Source organism: Thermobia domestica, chromosome 2 (genome assembly GCF_964235325.1).
Source record: "Thermobia domestica chromosome 2, izTheDome1.hap1.1, whole genome shotgun sequence".
Classification (NCBI taxonomy): domain Eukaryota; kingdom Metazoa; phylum Arthropoda; class Insecta; order Zygentoma; family Lepismatidae; genus Thermobia; species Thermobia domestica.
In genome coordinates this window covers 72,678,515-72,704,462 of record NC_137455.1, presented here as the reverse complement: position 1 = coordinate 72,704,462, position 25,948 = coordinate 72,678,515, and the positions used below count along the sequence as shown (strand labels likewise).

Sequence of the window (25,948 nt, the reverse complement as noted above, 5' to 3'; positions counted from 1 at the left end):
AAGAAATATTATAACTAGAAACGAAAAATTCAGGACATATTTATTGAGCCTTCATAAGATATCAGATTAAATTTAAGACGTCAATATCTACTTTCTCTTTGTTTGTGAAAGTAAAGAAATACAAAGTAAAGTAAACGAATTTTGGCTAAATGGACAAACTGAAGGCACGAGCTATTATTGAATACCTTCATAAGAAGGGTTTAAAGCCATACAATATCCACGGCGATAGTGCCCCCTCCCTTGCGTCACAGTGAAGAAATGAGCAGCTGAATTATGGATTGGGAGGGTAATCAACATGGAAGGGCTATAAAAGCACCAACCCAGGGATACATGGATAAAATTCATAAAAGTGTCATAAATGATCACCGATTAACTTCAGACAGATTGCTAAGAGAGTGAGTTTGTCAACTGTAAGCGTTGACAGAACCCTAGAAATAAGAAATGTTTCAGTAAGATAAACATACAAATTTTGTAGTCCCTGACCAAAAGGTGACCACACAAAACGTTTCGATGGATAACCTTCAGCATTTCTGGGAAAATATAGATTCCTTTCTGATTCAATTCAGTAACAGTAGATAATATCTGAGTCGGCCATTATCAACTGGAGTTAAAAATAAATAGGTCCACTAGTGGAAACACCATTTATTTCAACAATCAAAGAAGAGGGTGATGACAGTATATAGCTTATTATCATCCAGTAACAGGGAATTATTATGCAGGCCTTCTACGAAAGCGGTTTGATCATATTCATCAGAAGCGTCTTTGGAAACTGACAAAAAATTGTTTTCCATCAGGAAAATGGCAATGATGGCAATAATTCATGATTGCGGCTTCGAATTGGTTACACCTGATTTGGCAATATCTGACTTTCATCTGATGCCAAATCTCAAAAAGAAGTTGAAAGATATTCATTTTGACATTCATGATGTAATGCGTCCCATAGATGCCATTTTAAACGGGTTCTACAAAAATTTTGTTTACCAGCTTCATAAACACATATGAACATCGATTAACAAAGTGCTTTGAATTGTCAAAGTATTATGTTGAAAAGTAACACTATACTTGAACTCTCAGTTGTTGCTTTCATAGGCAGATTTACAACTTTTGTAGCAAATCTGCTGGCTATAGTTTGGAAACAACTTTTAACAAGAAACAGTAATTATTAAAAATAGAAGTTACAAAATAACAGTCCATTAATTCTATTGTACAACATCGGATTTGATTATTTAAATACATGAATGATTCGTGTCGTGTCGTTTCGTCCCAAGTAGCGTTTCGTCCCAATCCCACCACGTGTCGTATCGTTTCGTCCCAATTCCACGAACATGAAACTTAGCTTTCGAGTAGCGTTTCCAGTAATTACACTCACAAACACAACACACACACACACACACACACATTTATTAAGTTTACAGTGCGATAAGTTTCACTGTTGCCTGGACTGCGTGCACTCTTTTATTGGCACCTCTCTGACAGAGGTGGGCCTGCTGTATAAGATTGGCACTCAACATATACGAAAGAGGTAGTAAGTAACCCACGAATTTCATGGACCCGTGCGGTTAATTCATGGATTATTTTTTAAAATTTTCATAAACTAAAAAATCCACGGAATTACCGCACTCGGGCTTAAAACTTAAGACCTAGTCCCAAGAATATAATTGCAGCCAGCGCTTTGTTACTTATTAAATGATATTCGTATATTCTTCACTATCAATAGCTTCGTCCAATATTTTCTTATGTCAGTCCTAACGGCTTTCCTTTCTTTTTAATCTATAAGGATTATGTAAGAGACACTTCTCAAAAAGCTCCCGATGTCTCCTGACTTTTCCAGTGACTCAGTTGCTCTTACAATTCTGCCATCCTTGGAAACATATTTGTGAATTTTCAAACCACTGGTCAACAAAGTAATGAAAAATTCAGTCAGTTTTCCGTGGTTTTCTGTGATACTGTGGATATATAGTAATCCTTCCTCCATTTTTGCTGGCTTCAAAAAGGTAAGGCAGCACATATCCTGAGTCCCGTACTTCCATTGGAGAACGCTCATTAGCAAGTGTTCGAAGTGCCTAGTAGGCCCATCCGGCTGTGCTGCCACCTAGATTAAGTTTCAGAATTACCGGTTGATCAACGTGTGAGTCATTGCCTGTGTGGGTTACTGGACGAAACTACTCATTAGTCTGTTCACTAATCAATAAACATAACGGTAGCTTGAGACGAACTGCCATGGATTTGCATTGGGACGAAACGCTACTACACCGGGACGAAATGCTACGGATTTTGTCTTCGGACGAAATATTACAGGGACGAAATACTACAGAACCGAATGATCATTAGCTTGTAAAAAGCAGGATATGACATATGTTTTATGGTCTAATTATATCCTTTGCAGTATGGGTTAATCCATTTCAATTTACCCAACTTCAGATTATATACCCAACAAAGGTTGCTGACAATTTTTTTAAAATTGTACATAATATACTTGGAGAGTTGAAAACAAACAATCATTTATTTTTTGATGATTATACTATACTCGTGTTATATCTTTGATCAGAATGGGGTATGAACTGTTTAGCTCAACAAGAGAAGATGAAGTTGAAGGTGAAGGTGAAGATAGCTGAACCATCAACCATCGTTTCCTATGTCAAATCGTGAAGATGATATGGGTTCCATGTGTACTGATTGTGGATGAATCTACAAATACATGAGTCTTTCCAAATGTGTTAACATTGAAATGTTTCATTGTTTTCATTTAGTATAATCTACTTTTGCATTTAGTTTCAAGTAAGAATGAAGACAGCTTTTGGAAAACAGTATTAGAGATTGCGAGGAGAATAAATTTCTAAAGTGCGGGCAATCCCCGTCACCGCGTGTGCTTATGTTTTAAAGATTTCAGCTTTTCTTTCTTCAATTTCAACATATTTGCAAAATATTCTTTTGGCGCTCGCACAAAAAAAGAAAAAAAAAACGAAATTTCGCGATGTTTTTAACAAATAGATACGTAGGTTATACTGCAGTAAAAGTTTCTAAATAAAATACCTTTGAAGTAGAAATCTCCGGGTAGTTATTTTCAGAGTGAGGGAATCCCCGTCGCTTGTTGTTACGGCAAATAGTAGGAGCTTGTGCTTGAGTGTTAAGAAGGCGTTTCTTGATTTTCTTCTTTTGTATTTCGCTCACTGTTGCCACACTTGGTACAATTGTACCAAATTCAGCCCTTTTTGTCATTCATCGGCCCGTTGGTACCACGCTGGCATTTTCAGCCCCTTTTGTGAAAAAGTTGGTACAATTCTACCCAATTCAGCACCATTTAACAAATAGTGACAGTAAGACTTTTCTTACATCTCCCGTTACTCATACTGTGTGATGTCATGAGGAGCGAACTCGGAGATGATTGATTTGTTTCTCGTTTTATATATATATATACAGTGGCGGATCCAAGGGGAGGGCTATGGGGGCTATAGCTTCCCCTTTGACGTTCAGGTATACACTAGATAAAATGGGCTTCAATCCTGCTTTACACTGGATAAAACGGCAAAATATGGTTTAGCCCCTCCCTTGATCATATCCTGGATCCGCCCCTATATATACCCTATATATATATATATATATATATATATATATATATATATATATATATATATATATATATATATATATATATATATATATATATATATATATATATATATATATATATATATATATATATATTCATATATGGCCATAATACCGTTTTGGTTTATTGGTCACTTTGAAATAGAGGCGCGTTTGGTTTCCTTGCAATACATACCGAAGATGATAACTGTTTTCTCTTTTAATTTGCGGCCTCTGTCCTACTTCCTACGTGCGAGAAAAGTTTCATCTACTTCCACGGTTGTTTGGGGTCCTCCAGTGGCGTAGCAATAGGGTAGGCAGGGTAGGCATTGCCTTCGGGCGCAGGACGTTTTGGTATATTAGGGGTCGCCCCAGGTTTTTAGTAAAAGAGAATCAAATTATATAAATGGAGCCCCAAGTTTTCGTGGTCTTCATTTCCAGACATGACAAGAATAAAAATTCCTGCTCACTTCACTCGCAGTTTATTACATTTGTGCATCAAATTATTGGCACTACTGTAAACTCGTCGAGGATATAGCACCGTTTGATTAAGAAATTAATCCTCCTGGTAGTTAATTATTACCGTATTAATACGATACTAGTCCTATATTACATGCACTGAGCTTACTAACTATAAATAAAATTCCCCTGCGCAACAGGCTTTCAACAATAACGACAAATACTCCAAGCACCAAAGGTTGGGTAAACCGTGCAACTGCCTGGGACGCTAACGTCAGGGGCGCCCAAACGAGCACCCGAAATAAATTTTCGAACATATTTTTTAACATCACTGTAATAAAATGTAAAATATAGGCTTGGGGGGGGGGCAAATACTCATTGGCAGGGTGAAAATTTTGCCTTCGTCCCCTCCTGATGAGCTGAAGTTGACTGAGATGACGTAGTGTTAAATGGATGAGGACGATACTGACCTATTTAAGCTATAATCTCAACATTATTGGAGAGTAATACTTAGCTGATCTTCTTAAATACCGATTGCAATATTACTTACAGCTTTTTTGTAGACTTGATTTTTTTTTTTTTTTTTTTTTGCAGTTAGCGAATTTTTAGCCCTGTTTTAGCGGAAAGAAAAATCTCATATTGGCAACACTGCCCAAAGTTAGTCAAATGTAGGATGTGGTGCATACGCGTAAGTTAGAGATAGTCATACATTGGTCTATTAAATGGGTGAGGGGGCGCCACTAGGTATTTTGCATAGGGGCGCCAAGGGCCGTTGTTATGCCACTGGGTCCTGCTATTTGGATGTTTTTTAAAAAATAATTTTTAAATGAGCACTTTCTTGATTTGGACTTGGAAGAGGGGGGGTTCTAGAACTTTACCTCTTTTAATTTCGTGTTATAGAACCATGTATTACACTGATATAAAATAATGAATTCAGCCCTTTTTGTTTCAATTTGGTACTATTTTTCAGCCCACTCCAGAGCGAGGATTGTGGCAACACTGATTTCGCTTAAATACAGTAGTAAGCTAAATAGTACCTCCAATTAATAAAGTAATCTCGATTGTTTTATGAATTGCACGAAACAAAGTAGCATTCAAACTTTAATAATTATTTCCTTCAAAACATGATTAACAATTAGTTTGTCTCAGTAAAATATTACCGCAAGATAACAATATGCATAATTGAACTGAAATGTATTTTTAATACCAAAGGAAAATGAACTATTAGTTTAGTTGTACTTTACTTGCTAATACACCTAATTTAGCCGCACACAAACAAGCCGCAACATATACATAAACAAACACACAAGAGCAACTCAAAAATTAGTCAGGGCTCAGTGATCAAATTTTAACCATTTAATTACTTAATTGTTTTAAGAAATTTTTTCATGCGTGTACCTTTAGAGACATTTGTGGTTTAACAAAGCCGATTTTCGAAAAATCGCAATGTTTGGAGACCCATAACATGAAAAAAGATGAGACTCCCAGGTACCAAACTTTTATGTAGTACTTATTCCACGAAGCCTATATCTAGAGAAATATTAACTTATTTTCTTCTTTAAAATTAGAATTTAAAAAATTGACAATTTGTTTTTTACAAACTTTAAACTTTCAACATATTTTTAAAGGTATTTATAGTGAGGTAGGTTTAAATGTTCACTAGACAATAAAATGTACATTTAATTCTCTTTCAAATGGTTTTTATTTAAAATCAATATCTTCTAAAACAAATGAGCTATAGTATTTGCCGGAAAAGTTTGAGAAGTACAAAATAAGTATACACGCCAAGACAAAATGGCTACTAAAAACAAGCTGAGCATCTAGAAAATGAATGAGTGTTTATTTTAACTCTCTAAATATAGTTCGACTTTGTTTTCAAAAATTAAAAAGTAACAAATTTTTTCAGCAACCATCATTGGTTGATTTGATATGGATTTACCAATATGTAAAAGACAAAACACAGGAGAGACTTTTACTGGAAGGTATCCCAATTAGATAATGCATATAACTTTTCAACTTTTTAGAAGAAAACTTTATCATTATATAAATGATTTATACTATGCGCGTATACGAATACAACATGAGAGAAAACACAACCATTAGATTTCGGAGTTCTTTTCTTCTTCTTCTTCTTTTTTTTTTTTTTTTGGATTAAACAAAATCATATAAAGTTTTCGAAAGTATATTAATGTTTGGAAACAGTGCCGTATTCACAAAACGAATTCGTATGTTGTATGGTGGAAATCCTTCTGATACTCGACCTAGACTTCTAAAATAGTATATACATGCTATATTTTAATGAATGACTTTTATAGGCGAAATTTTGACCGAAATGACAGCACAGTTGGAGATTAACTCTTCGGAAATATATAGTTCTGGAGCCACACATATACTGTACAAACAAATTTACAGATTATGCTGTCCTTCAGAATACAAAATTGCCATGGATAAACTACTGGAAACATATTTAACGACAACGTTAATACTTTACCTGTACATGAGACAAAAAGTAGAGTTGTTCCCATGTCATATCTAGGTATGGCAGTAAATTTCTTTGATGATTTCCATTCAGACGTTTGTAAGTTTCGTATGTAACTTTTAACGCACTGTTGTCTGACAGTATATTGTCCCGTGATGCAGAGCAGTTAATCTAGAAATAGAATGTTACAATTAATTAAAACAAAGGAAAAACAGTAGGAATTCCGTTAATTTAAACTAAAAAGAAAATTAATATGTTCCTATAAAAACCATCTCAGAGCAACGCGGGTATCAGAATCGTTGAAAAAATGATTTAAAATATTTATGGATAAACTTGAATCCGTGAAGTTAGCGTTTCTTATTCTCGCCCGTTATCACTAGTTGCATAATTGGACTTAAAGTTTCATTGTTATTATAACTTGATAATTATGTCTGATTCAGTCAGATACTATTGTATTATATCTATCTTGGATCACATACTTCAGCTGATGATTTGTCAAGTGGAAAACTAGATTTCTAACTCTCTTGCTAAATTAAAATATTTCCTCCGTGTTGTCAGTAAATGTTATATTTTACATTGCATATTACTGTATGTTTCTCGTATATTTTATATTGAGAATTTAAGCACGAAACAAAGTTGAGTACAAGTTGTAATTCACAGTTTCTATCGTTGTATACAAAACTACAAATAACTCTACTGGCGATTCTTAATGGTGCACGTTATATCTTGTGCGCCCTGGATGGATTCCAGGCCGTATGAGTATGTGGTAGACTACATATTGGGTCTTCTCGGGGTTCTTTCGTTTTCTCTCACATTCTCATTCTATCAATTCTTTCAAATATTCTGTTTCACAAATCGTCCGTATTCTTTGGCCTGAAAGGCACAAATGCGGAACGTAAATTTAAAGGATTTCAAATAGTAACAGAAACATATATATGCATGGATTACTTCATGTAACATGTCCTGTTCAATATACCAAAATTAGTTACAAGATACAGTACTTTTAATATTATTAGATTATAATTATGATAGATATTATAGGGACATACACTCAAATAGTTTACATATACATGATGCTACTTTAATATTAAATAATTAGACATAAAAAGTACGTAGTCTGACTACGACGAGTTTTGAAAACTACGGATTTACGAAACAACAAATTAAGACGACTGTGTATTACACTCGTGTCTTCATTAGAAAAGAAATACAGTGGATCTTTGGATTTCGAACTAAATCCATCCCGTAAACTATTCGAAAACAGAAACTATTTTTCCCATTCAAACTAATATAAATACCATTAATTTGTTCTAGCTACAGAAAACATGGTACTGTATCTATTATTTTACATGTTAGAGTGTTTTTCAGTGATAAACAATATATCATGAAAATAACCCTTTTTTAAAAGACGCTTTGAATTAAAAAAAATTAATATGAGGGTTAAAAACACAAAAAGTAAAAAAAGAACAAGTAGTTTTTGAACACAGGACTCTGAGATAATGAATACGGAAAACGCGCAAAAACACTCTTAGGTGCGTGGGATTGTGCGTACAGACGTGTGCGTCTGTTTTGTATATTGAAAAACGGTTCGTAAAAATTGTTCACAAAACTTCTTCATAAACCGATTTGTTCGCAAACGTGGTATTCGTAACTGAGGGTCCACTGTAATTAGTTTAGTGTTTCACGCAGATTGTTTGGAACTTAAAGGAAATTAGCAACAAATGATGGAAGAAAAAGATGCCGATTCTACAATAAGAAACAGATAGAAAATAGTAAATTCTCAAAAGTCAACCAACGAACACCATGGCCACCACAAACTCTCAAGATCTGGGTATCGAAACAAAGAACTTCATGTCAGACGTAAGCGCTCTATTAACATATTCTAATGGTGTTGTAAAATGTATTTGAAAATGTTGGTTTAAAATATAGCTTCTATCAGTTGGTGTATAATTTCTTGATTCGTCTGTTCGATTTTATTTTAGTTTTGCAAGAGATACGCGCAACACTGAAAACATTAATTGAAGTATTTTAAAAGTTTAAGATTAGTGCTGACTTTAGATTATTATATACTGTATAATTAATTATAGCGTGTATCATCATCTTGGTAGTGTCCTAATAAATACGTTGATAGGAGTATCACTTGCACCTTAATAGTGTGGTGTACTTCAACTTGTGTAAAAAAAGAATTTTACTACTTCTAATGCCATAAATAAATAAATAAATGTAAATAAATTTTTGTTGGAAAGAGTATAGGTTTTTCAAAACACTTGTCACTACTTCATAAGCTTTGATTATAAGTAACTTCAAGGAGCATAAATATAAAAGATGCAACTAAAGGATACTAGGGTTAAACTACTACAACAATTTATTTAAAATATATGAAACTCAGTATAAAATGTTAATTAATTAAAATACTTGATTTGGACACTTCTTAATAAGTGAGATCTACATGGGAGGCGTTTCCAATTACGTTTCCTATTGAAAAATCAGAAGTAGACACTCATTCGTATTCTAGCGAAAGAAAAAAATGAAATCTTTAATTTTACGTCCCACGGTTATGCCGGTTAGGCTAAAGGAGACGGTGATGATGAATAATGAATGAAATGGTGGAATGAAGAAAGTGGGAGGAAACGGGAAAACCCCGAGAAAACCCACGCACACGGTGTTTGTCCACCACAAAGTTCACTTGGCGGGAGCAGGGTTTGAACCCGAGACCCCTAACACCAGAGGTGAACGCTCTACCACTGAGCCACCGCGGCCCCTCTAGCGAAAGAAAAGGATTGCCAATTATGTTAATATTTGGCAGAAGAGACCAGAAGATCCAACCTTTTAATGAGCAGAGGTGAGATCCATATCAGAATATCAAATGACGGAGGCTTCGGAAGACGTACAGTACATATTCCAACTAAAACAACTGCCTTGCTTCTCCATTGAACTGACCTTCCCCATTACTTCTATATGCATCGTGTAAGTGTGGTTAAATTCCTCTTAACCTATTTCTGATATGATCCCTCACCTACAGAATTCACGTAGCATGGAACAATATTTAGAATTATACTGTAAGTTAGAAACTTGTAGTCTCTTTTAATTCAAATAACATCAAGAACGAAATTTCTCATTCTTCAACCTGTATGAGAATATATCTGAGATTTACTGAACAACAGCTCGTGTGCATGCACGTTGTCAATCCAATTACTTAGGAGAGAAATTAATGCTAAGTGAGCAACGACAAATACATCACGGAAGAACACAAAACTGTTTATTTATTATTTATGGGGTCTGTAACATGTCTATAGCTCTTTTTACAGAGGATATAGTGTAATCTGACTAATATTAAGAAACACAAATGTAAGACTATTAAGATTTATCATTATCATGCTGATATGTAAAAAAAAATACAAATTATACATAATTCAGTTCAATTACATATTTTGTAAGTATTGTAGGAGATGTTTGGTGCACCTAGGAAGATGGCTATTGTTATACCCAGAAGTGAATAAAATACGCTATATTGAATATAGTTTGGTAGGTAAAATTGCAAGGATTTTGTTACGATTACATTCTTATTCTTATATTTACACGTTACACTTAGCCCACAATTCGCGTAATTTTTAAAATATGTCAACACGTTCAATTACTCTTCCTTAATACGTAAATTCTCAATACATAACATTAAATCAGACACACTACTTTGAATCACTATTAACTTTTATTCATTTTTTCACATCTCCATTAATAACAATTTTCTTTTTCGATTGTCATAGTCACTTTTAAATAAACAATTATCTGCTGTTACGGTAACTCGGAGTACAGATTACACATATAAAATCAACATATATTTTTAGCTACTAAGATTAAACCTTATTTTTTATATTTAGAGTCAACAACAACAACAACAACAACAACAACACACACACACACACACATATATATATATATATATATATATATGTATATACATACTTTTTCTTCTTCTTCTTGTAAGTTACACAACAGGTTGTGTATTTTTAAGCGTCGTTGCCCAAAACCAAGATACAAAAATGGAAGAAATTCACAAAACAGATATACAATATCGTTGTAATTTGATATGTAGTTCTGAGTCAATTCTAATATTATCTACAACGTTGTCTCAGAAAGGGTAAAAAATAATTTAGGACCAGCACTGCCTACTCTAGCCTCTCCCAAGTTACTGACTTGTGGCGTGCTTTTCTTGACCATGATTTACATATTTTTCAGTGTCATAAAACTTAGTTTCTGTTAATTTTCTCGGAAACCACGTACGAGGGTCATTTTGCTCAGTTTCATGATATTACATAAATAGTATTATAGAGGTTTTCAGTTAATTTAATGTAATATATAAAGGTTAACTGTCCAAATGCGATGACAAATAAAATACGAAAGTTTACGAATTCAAAGTGCGCTACTTATAAAACTAACCTATTCTTAAGCTTTAAAAATAATCACCTCTGACGTGACTGTAAATATACCTGGAAACTGACTTTCCTCGAATCGTCTTCTAACTTGTACTGTGGAAGTACATATTGAGATTTTGCACATTCTACAGTCTTTCCGTAAGCTCTATCCCAGTAAAAGAGAGAGTCTTCCTCGTCGTATCTGGTACCTTCAAGAAACAAAAGTAATAGTTAAATATTTATGAATACGTTGTTTATTACTTATGTTTCTATCTCACTTGACATATATTATCATTAACTAGCACTCAAATATAGTACCTTACCCCTGTATTTTTACAAATAGAATTTATTTCAAGCTGGATAATACTTGAGAAAAAGGGTTACACAATACACATTAAAACAATTAGCAGTCTCATGTGTACATCACATGAAACAGTTTGTTTTGTAATATTTTTCTCAATTAATATTGAAACTGAAAGTAGTTGTAATTTCTATCACTTCCGGTTTTAGTGAAGAGAGATTAAAGTTGATATAGAATGCATTCTTGGGACGCTTAATTGGTTTTTAGGAAACCGCTTTCTGTTATCTATTACAGTTTCTACTCTATAGCACTCAACATGGAAACCGGAAGTGGTTGATTTCTGTAACTTCCAATTTTTAGTAGAGAGAGAGATTAGAGTGGTGATGGTATATATACACATCTAACGCTTATTTGATTCATAAAACCGCTTCTCCCTATCTATTACCGTTTTTGCTCCATAGTGATTAGGAGTAAAACCTGAAATGGTTTACTTCTTCCACATCTGGTCGATGAATCGCCATCAATCTCGCTTTCTACCTTTGTACCCTCTACTTTCTGGCCAAAATTGATAGCCATCCATTACGTAATTCTTGAGATTTCTTGACTCCCGGACGAACAGACGGGATAAAAGTATACTATACGTTGTGTTTTGGTTGATAAACCGAACTCCTTAAGTATTACACATTTCCAAAGAAATCTTAACCAACTTCAAACACACGTAACCCACTTTTTTTTTTTTTTTTTTTTTTTTTTTTTTTTTGTATGTTACAGTGTTCCGAAACCTTACAGTATATTCCCATGATGTTATACAACCATAATCACATTAAAAACGTATGGTTGCCTACAAGCATGTTACTTTGCTGTAATTAACCGCATCCGCTGAGGTGTTTCATAGTCTAGCTTCAAAAGTTTGCCTTCAGCTCATACAGAGATTTATACGGAACAACCGGGAAGGCATACTCTTATATATTTAAAAAAAATCAAAATTGATGTACCTATTAGTGACCTGCACAGGCCGGACCGGGCTTAGATGAGCTGACACTGCTATCTTCTTGAGATCGGGCAGTGCTTGGACCGATTAACTGCAGTTCTTGAATAATTATTGACTTCCATTAAAGAATAATTGGAATAAAGTCAAATGTTGAAGTCTGTGTGTACACAGGTAGAGTGAAAGGTAAACAATGCAATATTTACGGTTTGTGTTACCTAGTGGTGGCTTGGTTATCGCGTCGGGTCGGGCTAAGACCAAGAATTTTTAAAACTTATCCGGCCGGTCAGGTATTGTGAGAACATACCAAAATATATAGATAAACAGGATTGAATTGAGAACCTCCTTCTCCTTTTTATTTAAAACTGTTAAAAATTAACGAGAATATTCTTCTTTTTATCGCTGTTTACCGAGAGAAACGCTCTGTTAATCTTGATGAGTACTATCTTGAACAAGGTACGTAATGCGTGACAGTGTGACAAAGCTTAAAATTTCCAGCCCATGACCAAAGTACACAGTGTAAAGTAAATTTCTTAAACCCTAACTGAAATACATTTGTCAATTGAAATGATGGTGTAAAGAAATGATAATATTATTTTTTTAAAAAAATGAGTACAGAAATACATACGTTGGGAACACTCGTGTGATCTGAACTGTGGAAAGAGTATAAGTAAACTTATTACCTGAATTCTTTACACAGTTTAGCTCACAAGAGTGTTTCCATTGTACTTCAATATTCAATTCATTTTTATTTTTGAAAAATTAGGTCTAGCATTCAGGGGTACACGAAGAAAATTTTCCAGGGTGGGCATCTACATTGTTATTGTATTACGTCTGGCATTTAATATACGTGGTTTACTATATTACGTATAATTTTCTTGCCCTCCTGCCCCCATCCTGCTCTCCCGTTTCGGCGCCCATGCTACCATTGTTTCTTCAATTATTTAAACGCGTGTCGTTGCTGTAATTTGGAATTTAATTCCGATGTGTTTATTAATTTCAAATCTAACTTAAGTACGGACTGTCTACAAATATATGGATTACGTGTTGTTACTGTTAGTTATTTTAAACTTTATTAGTTTATTGATTCATAACTTTCAGTTAAAAAAAGAAATCTTCCAAGGTCTAGATCTAAGGAGAGATTTATCAGAGATTTGTAGGCGCTTTTTTGCTAATGCTCTTTCCCGTGCGTTTAAAAGAAGCTAGCATCTGAGAAACAGAACACGTGATGCATTGGAGAAGCTGTTGCCAAAGGATGTGCAACAACAGAGACAGTAGCGACAAACCTAGAATGTTTAACAAGACACAAATTGTCATAATATGAACAGATAATTTATAACGTAAATATGTTCCTGTACTTTCTTGTTTCCAAATAAGAAAAATAATAGCATTTGTACTAGTTCTTCACAGAAAACTCAAGATTCAACTACCGGCAACAGCATTGAGTTACTTTGGTTACCTAGAAACAGCTTGAAAGAATCCTGCTATGATTGGTGAATATTCCTTCCCTTCGTTTTGTTTACAGCACGTCCAGCCATCCATCAGACTTCAGCTATCCTTAACGGCATTATAAAGGAGGTTTTATCGGCTAAACGGCTACATCACGGCCTTAAAACGTTAATATATAACTTAAAATAAATTATATACATATATAGTCAACATACCTTTGGTATCAAAGAGGTGGGATATTGCTTCAGCTATTGTAAATCCAATCTTTGAGTAAAGGATGTATAATGGATATTCAGGATCAGAGAGAATCCTTGAAATCAATTCGATTGGTATCACTGTAAATATAAAGAGAAAGCAAACGGTAATATACAGTCAATTTCATCACAGACCTGACATTAAATTATCCATAGTATATTTTTTAAAGTTTTTTTCTGATGAATTACATGAAAAATCAGAGAAGCTGTGAGATTAAGTCCCTTCTGTAGTGGACAATTATTAAATGTATGAAATAAAAAATAGAAATATAGAAACATCTTTTAAAATAAAGACTATATAAATTATATTTAAAAACCTTTCATTCATGCTCATAAAAGAAAGACATTTAAATACTCATATAAGCTTATAAAAGAGGCTTGAAAGTAAAAAAAGAAGCAACCTTATGTTTTTGATCATAAAATTCTAAAAATACGTTAAAAACAGTGTGAACTTAATAAATAAAGAAATAAAGAAATAAAGAACACTTATCCCAACCATAGTAATAAACCTTCCCTAATTTTCTATAATACTTCTTCCCAAGTCAAGGGCATAACCCTTGCGTGGGGCTAGCTTACGTTAGAAACAAAAGCTTGAAAGTAGAAAAGAACAAATACTATTAATTATTGACAACGAACAACATACTCTGTAAAGCCATAAAATTTGTTTTTTCGATTTTCTTGGAAACTACGTTGAGAATTTATCTTTAAAAAATCATTTTCTTTAGCTAGACGTCATCGATTGGTTGGTAGATCAAAATCGATAAAAAAAATTATTGTGATTTGAAAATAGCATTATGGAATCATATATGCATCATTGAAAATTGAAGACTCCCGATAAAATAATTCTCGCACATGTTGTTTGTCCATTACAAATTCAACTTGACGAGGGTTGGATCGAGCCAGAGACTCCAAGCGCCTCTAGTCTTGCTATTTTTTATATATAGTGAAAAGTTTGATTCGATATACTTCAGCATCAAATACTAATTTTGTGCAGTTTCAGAATGCTCCAAATTTCCCACACGAAATTTTTAAACTTGTGTTTTATTTCGTACTATTTTTGTCCCGACTTCAAAACGAGATGTCTCGTCTCGAAAATCGAGTCGAGTCGATCAGTCTTAAATCTTGTCTCGCCTCGTCTCGTGCGCATCTTTAATAATTATTCTAGATAAACGGATACAACCTTTAGATTAAAAGTTTGAAGTTTGAAAATAAAATTTAAAAAATTATGTAAGATTTTTTTCCATTTAAACATTCAGTAATTCAATAATGAAAAACAAAAACTAGTATTAGTTGTCTGTATCCAGGGAAAAAGGAGATTCTTTTTTTCCAACCGGCCGCTCTAATTTTAGGGCTCGAAAAAGAAAACATGTCTGCGTGAAAGAAAACCTCTGATAACCCTATATGAATTAGTACATAGAAATCCAAGAAGATAACACAATCGGACAGGCTGTGTCTCACAGACCCAAATAAAAGTAAATGTTTTTTTGTGCACGGAATAGTGGAAACTGAAGTTACATGTACACATTGATACCCTGTGTATACATTATCTGAAAGATATACAGACACTGTTAGCGCAGATGAAAAACTATGACAAAATATTCAATTTTCACCGTGTCGATGAATCTGACAAACCCAGTCCTTCTTTTGCAGGGTTAACTAGTTATGTATTGTCTTGCTAGTGTCATAATGAACAGTTTAAAGAGGGTATGTTTCTGTATTAGTTTCATCTCAATAAGTAGCATGGTCCTCGTAAAGCATCAATTCGTAAGTTTAAAAAGAAATTAGTTTTTCTCCTTTTTCTCGAAAATACGCATGAGGTTTACATTGATTAATTTCAGTTTGTTCCGTACAATAAGTTCTAATGATTGATATAAATCTCATCTTTGGACATTTTCTTTTCGATGAGTCCAATAATATGATACTATAAAATTAATTATGGCTGAGGCTAAAGAAAGAATGAATTTACGTATTTCTTTAATTCAATCTTCAAGCAGGAAGGAAACAAAGTGAGAAGTAGATTTTTATATTCTTCACTCTCTACGGCAGTGTTTCCCAACCGGTGTGCCGTGAACGGGCCGCTGGTGTGCTGCGAGGAAATCCAAACAAAATTATTAATTCTATAAAAATCAAATTGCAAGACATAAGGGAAAATGTATATTTGTATTTCACATTACAATGAAACTCTACTATGAATCTACAATTTTAAGTTTCATACCGTGTTACTCTCGTGTACAATCTTGATGTTTAATAAAGTATTTGTTATCATTGTTGTGACTATTGTTGCTCCTTTATTGTTGCAGACTGTTTCGTAACTTGAAATTTTAAAGTATCATTCAATACTTTCGACAAAGCAAATATGCATACAAATTACCTACATTTGTGTTTTAAAAGTAAAAGAGATTTGTTTTTCCGTTCGTTATTTAGTGATCTACCTTCTTAGTGAATGGTTGGATAGAGTTTACGAAAAAGAAAGCGTAGTTTTGCAAACCTGAGTCCAATATGTCATTGAATTGTTTTCTATTTTTAAATAAGAATGAAAAATAAGCATAATGATTTACCACGTGGTAAACCAGTGATCGAGCTTTCTTCTCTGAGGAGATCACTAATCACAGAAAAAAATACCACGGTATTTTATATTTACAAGTAACAATGAGTGTGCCGCCAGAATTCAAGTTACACCCGTAGTGTGCCGCAAGTTGAAAAAGGTTGGGAAACGCTGCTCTACGGAGAGGGCTGCAGTGGCTCAGTGGTAAAGCATTCATCTCTCATGCTTGGAGTCCTTGGTTCGATCCCAGCTCACGCCACGATGACTTTGTGGTGAACAAACGCCCTGTGCTTGGGTTTCCTCGGGGTTCTCCCGTTTCTTCGCACGTTCTTTATTTCTTATCATCACCGTCTTCTTTAACCTAGCCGGCATAACCGAGGGACGTAAAACCTAAAGTTTTTTTCTTATTGGGAGAGTTCATCATTTGGAGGTAAAGGGAACTACATTAGCTTATGTGAAATATGGAAAATGAACCCTTTTCATTCGAATGTTCGATAAAGAAATGATACTCTTGGTTTGTTTCTCGTATCGATCCTTCTGTTGTTTTAAATTGCACGATTACACACGCCCGATCACGGCGACACAACAACGGAACATTCACGAAGAAACTAATGCTATTTCCCTAGCAATCGCGCATACTCGTTCACACTATAGAATCAACGTGGGATTGACATGGTTATCGAGAATGGGAAGTGCACCAAACCAGCATATCCGTCGGGAAATCACATGACCCGGAAGTCAGAGAACAGAAATGATTTGAAGAAATTAAGACAGGCCTAAGGGACGAAAACAAAGATTTAGAAAAGAGATGCGTGATTTTAAAAGGATTATTTTTTATCTATTTATTTTTGCCTTATTTAAATTTTTGACGTTATTGTATTCATCACAATAAAGAAAACCACTGGATAGGTGCAAATTCATCTCATTTGAACGAAGCCGCCCAATCCTCTTAGCAAACTACCATCAAACATCTGCGAATCCTGGAGTGGTATTTGCGACTAAGAGGCCAGACAACCAATGCAGGAGATCAAAGGGTGATCTAATAAATTATAAACAAAACTGACCTCTCAGCTCCATCAGCTTAACAACATTGAAGGTTCTCTGCATAAAAAGTGTTCTGTTTAGTAAAATCATTGGATTGTTTATAAATGATTTAAATTTTTGTTTAATATATCGATCGCTTCTTTTAAAAACTGCAGGAAATGCTAAGTAAATTCCTGGAATCTACGTATATTTCTTAGAGTCAGATTTTACGTACAGGTACCACAAGTGCATGTAGGTAATTTATTAAGCCTTTCCAGCTAACTTGAAGAAAAGTATTTCGTTTCAATACATTTCAATGCATTATCTGCCACATAAGTTTATGCATGTTTTCCGCGGGATAGTATATTTTGCCCCTTACTATGAAAATGAAGTCGGTACACATTCCTTGCTACTACCTCGCGATTTAATTAAATGTTTTAAAGGTTTTATAAGATCAATCCCTAACCAAATCGATAACCAAACCCTAACCATGATCTCTCTCTCTTTGTAGTTAACACAAGACACTACAGAAATATCGTAAAACTTAATGAAAAGGGGAAAAAACAACGTTCTTTCACAGCGTGAAGCTTACGGTTATTGCCATATATTTATAGAGTGGATGATTTGGGTATCTTGTTCCGTAGCTTGTTGAATGCGTCTAGAATTCCAAGTCCCGCGACCCGTGTTCGACTGTTTGTCCTACTACTTTTTTATTTTTATTTTTTCATTGATCAGGTAACACTCCAGTAAAAAGGAAAAATATGGTTACAGTTTAAGGTGTGATTCGATATTATGCAAGAATTTATTTATATATTTATTGTAAAGCGAACAAGATGAAGTAGAATTTTACAAGGGTAAAACTGTTCTAGATTTTACTATTAATAAAAACTATGAATAAGTGTACAGCTCAAAAATAAATTGAATTCTCTTCAATTGTAATCCATAATTAGCTATGGTCAAGAAGATGGATTTCAGTTGTTTTGTGTGTAGTCAGCACATTGGCTTCCATCATCTTCAATTCTGGAACTAAGTATAATTAATTTTACTTTTCGTTTAGATATAAAATACTCACCTTTAGTTCTTGAAATGAAAAAATAATACATCTATACTTGAAAATGTAGAAGATAGTATGACAAATATTATGAATAATTCTATAATAGAATTAAGCAATGTTTTATAAAATAAACTGCAACGAAATGTTCCATAGCAATAAAATGTAACCTATTCCGCGTTGTATATTGATATCACGAGTTATATTATGAATACCAAACTCGTTCTCTAAAAAAATGTTCCAGACGCTTCGTGTCTATATCTGTGGACAGTGTGGAATTACAAGGGGAATGAGGAAGAAATTCCCTTTGGTAATATTGGATGTATGCCATAACCAGGGGCGTCATTTCAGACTTTACTTGAGGGGATCAAGAGCATCACCGACATAAGACTTTCACGCTTTGTATATTTAACTTAACGACTTAAGTATATTTATTCCTCAAATTCTTGAGGGGCAATTGCCTCTCCTGCTCTCCCTAAATGACTCCCCTGACTACAACTGTCATAGTTTGCCATACTATTGTCGTCTGAAACACAATCCATCCCCCCTTGCAAAAGTCCGGTCAATTCGCACAATGTTCACAGATATAGACACGAAGCGTCAAGAACATTTTTGCACAACGACTGCTCTAACCATAATATAACCCATGGCATCAATATACAACGCGGAATAGATTACATTTTAATGCTCGTTAACATGAAATATTCAAAGATTTTACATTTCTGTTGATTGATAAGTTAGGGCGTTACCCACTACGCCACATAGTCGGGTACTTGTTTCCTTGCTATTCACTTGAAACATTCAGCTTGTGATTTTTGCTTCTGTCGTCTTCCCATATAACAGTTTCTCTGCTTTCCCTGCTTGTCACACTATCCGTATTATTTGTAGTGTAAATTGCATTTGCAAACGTAATATGTTTTGTTGTTTTACCAGGATCCACAGCTTTAAAAGTTTTAAGGCCAAATACATTAAGCGAACTGATTTTCTCATATCTTCGATCGCGTCAAGGGACAAAAGATACTGTCCCGCGGAAAACATGCATAAACTTATGTGACAGATAATACGCCTTCTTTACACTACTTGATTAAATATATTATTTGAAACAGTAACATCACTTCAAGTTTTGGCAGGAGGAGGGAGAGATTGTCTATCGACAAAGACTTTCACATTTTTATTAGTAGGCCTATATTTATTGCACAATTTATTAAAAAGCGTGTTTTTTTAAATTTAGAGTGCAATTGAGTTCCTTCGCTCTCCCTAAATGACCTATCTGATCTCAAGTCAAAGATTTATATAAAAAAAATTAGAATAATAGATAAGTTCACTCGTATATAAAAGTGAATATAAAAAGTCATGCCGTAATCATCATTTCTTAGGCTAATAAATCCTAGAGCAAGAATCGAGACAATAATTTTTATTCCATTTCAATTGTGCTACGCCACGTATTTGACTCTTAAGTAACGTATGTATTTATTTTTCTAGAAAATAATATGTATTTAGCAAAAAGGTACTTACAGCTCAAATTTAAGTCATATATAGTAGTAATATGAGTGTCAAATGGTCGAGCAAACACTGTCCATCTGGAATATACAGGTGATATCATAAATATTAAAAGATAAAGTTGAAAAATTAAAACATAAGGTATACATTTCACTTCATTAATACAAGGATGAGTCATAAATCTTACAATATTCTGGTACACAACATATCTGAATTTAATTCAGTGTAATGAAAGCAAGTTAGCATTTAAAGTATAGTTCCTCGCGTTGGACTACCTGCAGCCACCTCCCTGAAAGTTCCTCGGTTCCACTTCGCTAGCACCTTTTGTCCTTAGAGACAAAGAGCTGTCACTGCTGTTTCCACTTCCTACTGGTAGGTGAAGGATCGTGATTTCAGGATTTCGTGTGCCATGGACCGAAACATGTGGTAATTCGAAGGACAAGGTCCGGACTATATGCCGGGTGTGGTATCAGTTTGATTTCAACAAGTTCTTGCATTGTTATTGCATTTTTCGAGCCGAGTGTGGTTTTGTGTTATCATGTTGTGCTTTCAGTTCACCGATGGAGGACGTGTTTGGCGTAGTGCAGCCTACATCCACTCCAACTGTTCAGAATAAAGATCGGCATAGATTGTACGACCGTTAGAAACGAAGTTGAAGTTAATTATCCACTCGTAGTTCCACGATAGGTCATGTCTCACGATAGACTCTGAAAGTTGGCCCTTGCCAAATCACTGATTTTGAACATTCGGATTTCGAAAAAAAAAAAAAAACACTTTTCGCCACAAGTGATAATCCATTTTCAAGAAATTCATATCACACGTGTCTTATCTTTCAGCAGTTATGGGCACAGATCCACTTTCCTCTAAGCCTAAGCTAGGTTCAACTCACATGACAATGTGGCAGCACCTGATGGTTTCCCCGTCACAACGTGAAGTGACGCACCAAAGTGGATTGGCATAAGTGGAGTTGGTTTCACAATCGTCGTGTGCTGCTGGATGGATTTTCTTCAATGGTGAATCCCATGTCTCACAATCAGTTATCCTGGAGCAGTCGGAGTTGATATTTTTACAAGTTAACGAAATTTCTGGAACCAGCGAATTGGTGTACTGTAGTTCACTGCATCTTCTGCTTTCGCGTAATGTTTTGGGTTGCTGCCGCAGCATTATGCCCAAGTTTGAACTCAAACAGTAAGAAGAGACAATGTTCAGCATTCATTGTCATTTGCGTTAAAACTAACTAAAGATACTGACAGAATGGTGGCCTCCATATTAAATAGTCCGCTTGCCATACTATTTCTTAGTCCAGTTTGACCTTGTACTTACGTATGCACATGCCTACTTTTTGGCTTGTGTAAATATTGAAAGACTTATAACTTACCCTTGTATTTTGTGAATTATTTTTATCATAAAATTTTTGAAACTTTCTCTAGTCCGCAGGATATTCTTATTGAAGGTTAACTACGTAAATAAATCATATGCCATAACTTGTAAAATGAAGTACCTGGCACTAATCCAGACGAGGACTGCTCTTCGTCTGCATCATTGTGCTGAATCAGTATCGCAGATTCAATTTGAAAATCGAACCTGGTGCGCCAAGAGTATGAATAAGTTGACATTTGGTTAGATAGAAGAGCCCTTTTGACAAGCACAAATACGAGGAAAGAAAGGAGGAACTGGTTTAGGAATATTTTATGCCAAAACGGTGTTTCAATCTAACTAAATAGCTATTTACTCATACCTTTTTTGTTACAGGTTTGACTTTTTTTTTAGTTAAAACGTCGATGTTGATCCAGCACAATGATGCAGACGGAAGTAAATTCTAGTCTAGGAATCCAGAAATATTGGTGTTGGGAGCCAGGGCATTACTCTTCACGGATTGTAGTGCCAGGTCTTTATTTTACAAGTTGGGACATACGAAATGAAATCTAGATATGCAAAAATAAACTTAACATACTAAGATTTGTATACAAACACCTGGAATTACATGAATTTAGGAGCTTGTACGCTCATCTCCCTTGATTAACTTATGTGTACACCACTGTATATAAACACAGTCATTGTTAAAAGTCAAAGCACAGTACTGATTTTTCAGAATTTTCAATGTAAAAGACATTGCATTTATACAAAAAACATTTTAGTTGTCTCGTTTGCTAAAATAAACAACGTTGTTCATATACGGGTACAAAAATATATGATTCTACTTACATTGGGTTACATTATGCTTTGCAGTAAACAGTTTAACGACATCTCGTGGTTTGTGCGAACTCTTATCCTAGCTGTCTGTTTATTACAACAAACAGTTGTGTGTGTGTGTGTGTGTGTGTGTGTGTGTGTGTGTGTGTGTGTGTGTGTATGCTTTTCAATGGTGTCGTATATAGTTGAAGTTGGGTGCGAATATATTGCATTCGAACGTGCTGCTTTCACCCATCTAAATTAGTAAATTAGTATAAAGAACGTGCAAGTGTTATAAAATGTAGAATGAAACTGAACTAAGGCTAGTTTTAGACGGAAGCATTTATCGTAGCAGATGTGCTGCCAAAAATCTCGTATAATATTCTATGGCATCAAAAGTATATGGTGCTTTTACATGGTTGCATTTTGATAAGGATCTTGTCGTAACGTAGCAAACAAATCATTGGAGAAAAGCGCAATTATGGCTCCGAAACTAAAAACAGAGATTTCAGTCGCTATTTCTTCTAAAGCCCTTTTTCGCATATGCTTATTATGATACAAAGGTCTTTTAACTTCGTACAAACAAGGATACTCCCCATATTTTTCAATTAGTATAATGATAGTATCCCTACTCCAACTCTTTTTTTTTTTTTTTTACATTTTAATTTCCCACACTAAACAAAGAGTATGGATATTTGACTCAAAATCTTTTTCACACACCACGGCGCTACAATCGGACCAGAAATGCTGGGGAAAATGCTACGAAATAGAACAGGTTCTATCAACAAGAAATGTCATAGGATATGTCATAGCATGGGGAATGCTATTGCATTTGGTATTTTACACGGTAGGATATCGATGATACGATGTTTGCTACGATAAATGCTTCCGTCTAAAACTAGCGTAAGTTCCGCATAATGTACTCGAGTTGTTATTTTGAGAGAAGAGAGCTATTTTGTTTAATGGTTGTAGATAGCAGTCGGTGCAATGCCTGGGACTCTTCAAAGATAGCCACAAACTGGTGTAAGTATTGCACAGAAACAAACTAGTCGTTAAGAAATGACAACTTCTTGTCAAAACAAGTTAATTAGGACTATATGCAAACGGAATAGATGTTTAACGTAACTGCTCCGGAAGCAGCAACAGAACTACGGAAGAGTCGTTCGAAATCGGTATCAGGTAGAACGGTAGTCCGAAGCCTGAAGATTTATGATCTTGGGAGTGTGGTTGCAGCTAAGAAACCATTCCTTCCAGCATGAAGTACTAATAACACGTAGGGTCTAATGTCATTGTGTAGGGATGTTTTATAGGCAAACAAGTTAGTGGTTTAATTCAAATCAACAGAATAATGGAGAAAAACGCGCATCACAACATTTAAGTTAGGCACGCAATTCAATAATTCAATAAGGAACGCAGATTTTGAGTCATAACTTTGTACTACAACAGAATAACGATCCAAAACATTCTTCCAAGTTATGCAGTAATTATCTGCAAGAAAGAACAGGCTTCACAGTCTCAGGATTTGCTACGCCTCAAGCTCTTGTGAGATGAACTTTACATGAGAGTCCGTGAAAACTTGCCAACAAATACAGAAGATCTTTGGAAGGTTTTTCGAAATTGTTGGATAAATTGATCACAGCTTCACAAAAGTTGAATAAATTGATCAAACAAAAGCTCTTATCAAGGCTAAGATTCGGCACTTTGATGAACGCAAACTTCTTCAATAAATCTGTCTCAGTGGAAACAGGACAGTGTATTATCGTTTCCTTATGCGATCAAAGATATTAATTTTGCAAAACAAACCCAACAAACAAGTAGGATTTTCTAAGATACTATGTATTTAATTTTGAAAATTTAGAAAAAATCAGTAGCGTGCTCAGCCCTTTGACAATGACTATATACATCAACTTCTAAATATGGTGCGAAACAGATTATGAAAACCTAATGGCTACTTGCTAGTTTCTCTTGTTCGTATCAGAACAAAACTGAAAAAGTGTAATAAATTTCAAACTTTCAAAGAAAAACTTACAGTTGCGGTTGGTCCTCTGTGACATATTGAATTTTAGCGTACATCCTTCTTCTATATTCACGCAGTAATGTAAGCGAATTCTCAAGAAAGTCTTTGCCGATGTTTACCTGTAATATTATTTTTAATATGTATAATTTGTTCAGCCATTTTGTTAAACAGGACAAAACAAATGAAAACTTAATTGCAATGTGTGTGTTGATCTTTTAGGAGTTATAGAACAGTGTCACGTTTTTTTAATGCTTGTGTTATTTATATTGAAGTCTTCCGCATTTTTTTCCTTTTGATGTTGTAGCGTTGTGCTATGAAATCTCTATATAATCGAATTCCTTCGTGAAAGAAATGGTAGTTTACCGAACGAGTTTTGTGCCATGGAAATTACAAACTTCAGTTGTGAAAGCAACTTAAAAACAGTCTATTTTGTCGGTGATCAACTTGAAAAAACATTTTGCAAAAATGCCTACGTTCTAACCTCAAACATGGAAATTCACATTCTTCTTAAGGACGGAGAAAATTTTGTTTATTTATTTATCATCTAACTTCCAAATTCAGACGGCAAGAGCCAACTTAGAATTAAATCATCAGCTATGAACAACCAATGGTGGAAAGAAATGGGTGCATACGGGTCGAGTCCATGCTTTAAGGTACTATATCAACATTCGTCTGGAGAAAACTGAGGGGAATACCGAATGAGGATGACCATAGGTTAGATTACAAAACAAATCGCAATTCTACAGTGTGTTTTAAATTTAGGATAACCATATGAAACAAAAAGGTTAATATTGTTCGACAAAATCTCTTCATAACATAGAAATATATCCTCCTATTAATATACGAGGGTGATCCCAGAAAAGTCTTATATTTCTTTAGAAATACAAAGAGTCATTCCACAGTTCAACCACCCCCTCCCAGTGACCATCATGGATTTTCATGAAAAGTTGTACACATAAGTTGGGTAGTATTAAAAGATAATATATCAAATTTAAAAGCATTCCTATAAATAAAACCAGTTATAATAAGATATGCGCCACAGTGCGTAGGCCGAATATTTGCCGAAATGAGTGATGTTGCCCGCGGCACGTTTTCAGAGTCTAGTTTCACTATCATGTTGCACTCTCAAGGACATCTGGTTGTTACTATTTTCCTTAAAATCTAGCCGGAAAGGATTCTCATCGATGTAGAGCATATTATACTGAAGTCGTGCTTTCTGACCCCTTGACACTGCTTCAATCCGGTAAGTGTTTAGTTCTTTCCTAATGGCACGAGTAGCATGGCAAAAGTCCTCTACTATTCAGACAGGCGTTCCCTTACACTTTTTAGTATTTCTTCCTTTCTTTTGTGATTCGCAAATTTCACTATTATGGGTCTATCCCTACCCCTACCCAATCTATGTAATCTTTCAATGTCCATCGGATTAAGCTCGATTAAGCTTAATTTGCGGCTTCTCCCCAACGGATTCCCTTATCAGTTCCTCCCATTTTTCTTTCTCCCCTTCCCCAATATTGTAGAAAACAAGATTATTGCGGCGGGAGTGGTCCTCAAGCTTATCAATCAACTTCTTTGTTTCCTGCAACTGTCGCTTAAGTTCCTTATTTTCGTTCCTGATAACACGTAATTCATCAGTCAAGTTTTCTATTATTTTATCCAGATCACAAGTAGTTGTGCTAACTAACTAACTAACTCTATGGCCTATGGAACCCG

The 25,948-nt window shown here is 34.7% G+C and overlaps 1 protein-coding gene across 1 annotated transcript in view; it reads right to left on the bottom strand.

The window, feature by feature from the left end:
- LOC145672682 (membrane metallo-endopeptidase-like 1) overlaps window positions 1-25,948 on the bottom strand; it is a 173,744-nt gene that overhangs the window by 9,543 nt on the left and 138,253 nt on the right. Inside the window, exons 12-16 of the mRNA XM_081741850.1 lie at window positions 24,251-24,357; window positions 20,065-20,129; window positions 13,892-14,011; window positions 11,014-11,147; window positions 6,539-6,697 (exon numbers count right to left, since the gene is read on the bottom strand). Coding sequence (XP_081597976.1) covers window positions 6,539-6,697; window positions 11,014-11,147; window positions 13,892-14,011; window positions 20,065-20,129; window positions 24,251-24,357 — 585 coding nt within the window. The remainder of the gene's footprint in view (window positions 1-6,538; window positions 6,698-11,013; window positions 11,148-13,891; window positions 14,012-20,064; window positions 20,130-24,250; window positions 24,358-25,948) is intronic.